The 4,685-nt window shown below is 32.5% G+C and overlaps 1 protein-coding gene across 7 annotated transcripts in view; it reads right to left on the reverse strand.

Annotated features, from left to right (window-relative positions):
* LOC111083634 overlaps positions 1–4,382 on the reverse strand; it is a 13,503-nt gene extending 9,121 nt beyond the window's left edge. Inside the window, exons 1-4 of one of the 7 annotated variants that reach the window (XM_022380271.1) lie at positions 3,378–3,646; positions 2,958–3,046; positions 1,652–1,799; positions 77–241 (exon numbers count right to left, since the gene is read on the reverse strand). In XM_022380271.1, coding sequence (XP_022235979.1) covers positions 77–241; positions 1,652–1,787 — 301 coding nt within the window. In that variant the 5' untranslated portion in view covers positions 1,788–1,799; positions 2,958–3,046; positions 3,378–3,646. The other 6 variants (XM_022380276.1, XM_022380274.1, XM_022380273.1 and 3 more) reach the window with 6 other exon arrangements.
* Positions 4,383–4,685: the final 303 nt, after the last annotated feature.

Below are 4,685 nucleotides of genomic sequence, written 5' to 3' on the forward strand. Positions count from 1 at the left end.
ATATATATATTTCTTCCTTATCACAATCAATTAAAGTATTTTCTTAAAACTATAAAGGTATTATAAAATAATTTACTATAAGTAACCCAAATGGACCACTCCCTCAGATGTGGCAATCCACTCATCTTGAACATCGATGATGAGATACTTTCTTTACTATCACTAGCCATATGTGGGAAAAAAGACTGAAAGTTCACAAGGCGATTTCCTTCTTTAAAAGCTGTGCCATCTGATACAGCATCTGTAAAAAAAAATGTAGCTTCAAAATCAATAAAAGTTTACCATATTCACAATATTTTAAGATATTAACATACAGGATGGGATGAGTATATGGTAAGACATATATCTAAATGTATACACACATGCACATATGTATGAAAACATAAAAAATGAGAAAACAAATTTTCAATAATAATGATATATATATAAGCTATGTATAGCTGAACAAATTCAAATCATTAAATAGTGAAACAGAAGGTTCAGAAGTAAGCTGGAAAAAGATGTATATTAATATTCAGAGGGGGAAGAACCTCACTGTCAATAAGATTCTAAAGATGTATCCAATAGACATGAAAAATATGGCAGTTGGTTAGGAGATTAACCAGCTCCATTAATGGAAACAGTTAGAGCTAGAGGAAGCATTACAATATGTTCTATATTAAGTATATGAAAAAACTTTTAGGCTGCTTATAAAAATAAGTATTAATGTAGTAGTAGAAACAAAACAACAAAGGAAGAACTCCCTAAGCAATTTTTCCATAACCTATATATAGGAAAAAAAACCATTAAGACTTCAATAATAGTTTATCAAGAAGTAGGTGTTCATAGTTAAAAGTATTAACCTTTATTAGTAAGACCTAAAATAGCTACTAATATATTTGTTATTGAATATGGAAAAAAAGATATCAACTGCTATATTTCTATGAAACAGTGCATATTTTATAATTTTTATCTGACACATACTTACGAGAAACAATATTTATAAATATCTCTTCAACTATTTGCATGAAGAAAAATGGCACAGTATACAGTTTTAAGAGCAGAGACAGTAAAAAAATAATCTTAATTTATTTATTTCTTAAGCTAAGTCAATGTAGTTTTGACAGAGATTTTATTAGAGTTTTTTGAATTATAGTGAAATGTATAGTCTAGAAAATGTTTTAATTTAACTCTTAAGCTATGTTACAGAGCTGTAATAAAATCTAAGTCAGAAATAAATTAAGTCAATTCAAGAAGTAAAATAAGTTAAAGCTTTTTCACTTAAAAAGATAAATGGTCAAAAATTTAATGAATGGTTGGACAACTTAGAGCATTTAATCAATGTTCCCATTTTTCTGTTCTTTAGCACTTAATGACATAAATACCATGAAATATCAATAAAACTGAGAGAGCTAAAGGTTTCACACACCATTTCAGAAACACCATAAGGTATAAGGTCCTCAGTGTTTCACTTTGTACTGGATGGATTAAATTATCTGGACTGATTATGTCATTTAAAGAAAGTTATCAAGGCTGGCATTGGCAAAGATAGGCTTAAATTTTTGCTGTTAGGTTAATCTTATTTATCAGCTATTTGCACAAAGAAAACACCAGTTCATGGAAATGATAGAACGGATAGTTTGACTACAAAAATACAATATATTGCACATACCATGTAACTCATTGTGAGAAATTTTTGTAATTTTTTCTCCATGCCCTTTTTCCAAGTATGCTGATAGAGATGGAAATTCCTCCAAAAGTTTGGCACGAAATAAGAAAGCAGATGAAGAAATAAATTCTTGCTCCATTTTTAACTAGTTCTGCACGAGAACAAATTATTAATAAAAAATGTTTATTCCAAGATAAAAATGTAAAAGTATGTACAAAACTAACTTTAAAACATCTTACATCTATATAAAACTTTAATTAGATAATCTTTTGCCAGATCCCAAAATATTCCTCAAATGTAAACAGATGGGAGATTTAATCAATAATAGCTAGTATTATTTGACATTATAACAAATTGAGTTCTATATAACATTAAAGGACAAAAAGGAACCTCCTGGTTTACCTGGGTTGTCCTAGCCTCAAAATTAAACTTAAAAAACAACTCAAAGCTAATCTTTATCATTCAATTACTTATCAAGCTTTATGTTAAACTCTTTTAAATTAACTGCATCCACCACATACAAAGATAACCTGTTTCAAAGGCCAACCATTCTGTTACACAATAAAGCCTTCTTAGATGAAGTTTGCTCCTACCTTCCAAAATTTATATTTATGTCCCCTAGTCTTATCATTCTCACTATCAAATAAAAAAAGATGATGCATCAACACTATCAATTCCCTTAACAATATTAAACACCTCAACCAGATCCCCTCTAATTTTTTTTGTTGTTGTAAGAGAAAGCAAGTTAAGATACTTTAACCTCTTCATCCAAGTAGCCTTCCTCTGAACCCTTCCCACAATCAATGTTCTTTCTGAGGTAAGGCACCCAGTTATGACTGAATACAATACTACAAATGTGGCCTAACCAATGCCATTATAACCTCTTTAAACTTATATTCAATATTTTTTGTAAATAAAACCTAAAATCCTACTTGCCCTGCCACTAGCAACAGTACATTGTTTGGATGGCTTAAGAGACTGATCGACCATAACCCCAAGACCTTTTTTCGCCATAACACTTTTAAGGTTATTCCCATCAAAATCATTCTCATAATTCAAATTGTGATGTCTCACATGCATTACCTTGCAGTTATTATAATTAAAAGCTATTTAACATTTATTCACCTAACTTACTAAATGATCTAAATCCTTTTGTAAGGCAGTAGCATCTTCCTCACAACCAGCAACATGCAAAATTGTAATGTCATTGTAATCTATTTACCATTCCTTCATCTATATTACTGATAAAAATCAACAAGAGCAAAGGTCTTAACACTGAGCCCTGAAGTACCCCACTTGTGACATTAACCTAGATTGACTGAACTCTATTTATGACAACCGTCTGCTTTCTTCCATCTAGCCAGTTTTCTGTGCAATCAGCCAGCTTCTCTCCCACACCTAAAGAAATAACTTTTTAATAAGACTTTTGGGGAACACTTTGTCAAATGCTTTCTGAATATCAACACATACCACATCTACATATGCACCATCATCTAAATAAGCAGTAACCTTTTCAAAGAATGCCATTGCTAATCTAAATTGGCGATATATTTTACATATTTAACTTTATTTGCAACTTGCGCTACATGTACTTATGTTTTTGCATGAATGTGTGTATAAATTATTTTTGGGTAACGAAAATATTAAGCATTTATATCCAATTAATTTGCCAAGTTTTATGCATTTTACAAATCTATTAAAATCTAGAACTTATAAACTGGGTTTTTACAACAGCATTTTCTTTCACAATTTCAGTCTGTATGGTTCCTGCACAGACGTCAAAAAATCACGTGGCCTAGTTTATTTACTCCGCCATATAGGACGTCAAGTGTTTACAAGGTACATTCAATTTAAAGTGGAAAATGACAAATATGTCTTCAAATATTTGATTATTTGATGCCGTAAATCATCTCAGAGGTGCGTATAATGAAAAACATATCGACAAACTGAATAGCCATTGAGTTTCGGATCCCTATCTTTTCCTACAGGCAATGTTTACAATGTTATTGACCAAGATAATGGCTGATTGCGAGAATGTAACATTTAACATTCATTATGAAGACGTTGAATGCAACGCGAAGTTTTGTGCCGTCATGTGCAAGATCTTTATATGCTTATTTTCATTATTTCCTAGCTGTGTTATATTTGTAACTTCAAGTTTAAGATTTTGTATGGTGACATACGATTTGGCAGATGTTAACACTAAATTACGAATATGTTACAATTCTTTACAAAAACTGAATATCAAATAGGTGGTTAGGGCGCTCGACTCATAATCTGGGGGGTCGCGGGTTCGAATCCCCGTCATTCCAAACATACTCGCCCTTTCATCCGTGGGGGCGTTATAATGTGATGGTCAATCCCACTATTCGTTGGTAAAAGAGTAGCCCAAGAGTTGGCGGTGGGTGGTGATGACTAGCTGCCTTCCCTCTAGTCTTACACTACTAAATTAGGGATGGCTAGTGCAGATAGCCCTCGTGTAGCTTTGTGCGAAATTTAAAACAAACAAACAAGCATATCAAAAAGCTAAGAAATAAAGACATGCATAGTTTTATCCATTAGTTTGATCATATTGAAAAAAATAAATTTAAATTTAAACGGAATACACCTGTTCGTTTTTTTAGCGCAAGGCTACAACATGGTTATCTGCGATTTGTCCACATCAAACCCCGAATTTTATTGCTGTAAGTCCGTTAACTTACCGCTAACTCACCATGGGACTACACGAACTACAAACTTTCAGCCGTGGGGGCGTTTTAATGTGTCGGTCAATCCTACCATTCGTTGGTAAAAAAGTAGCCCAAGAGTTGGCGGTGGGTGGGTGCTGATGACTAGCTGCCTTCCCTCTAGTCTTACACTACTAAATTAGGGATGGCTAGCACAGATAGCCCTCGTGTAGCTTTGCGCGAATTTCAAAATAAACTTACGGGAAATGTATATGTCATAAAAATATATTTATTTCTTCCAGTTCTAATTCCGAACATGATAAATCTGGTCGAAGATATGTAGTAATTACACCCTAGGTTTTACCTTCTGT

This window comes from Limulus polyphemus, unplaced genomic scaffold, assembly GCF_000517525.1.
Source record: "Limulus polyphemus unplaced genomic scaffold, Limulus_polyphemus-2.1.2 Scaffold10438, whole genome shotgun sequence".
NCBI classification, from domain to species: Eukaryota; Metazoa; Arthropoda; class Merostomata; order Xiphosura; family Limulidae; genus Limulus; species Limulus polyphemus.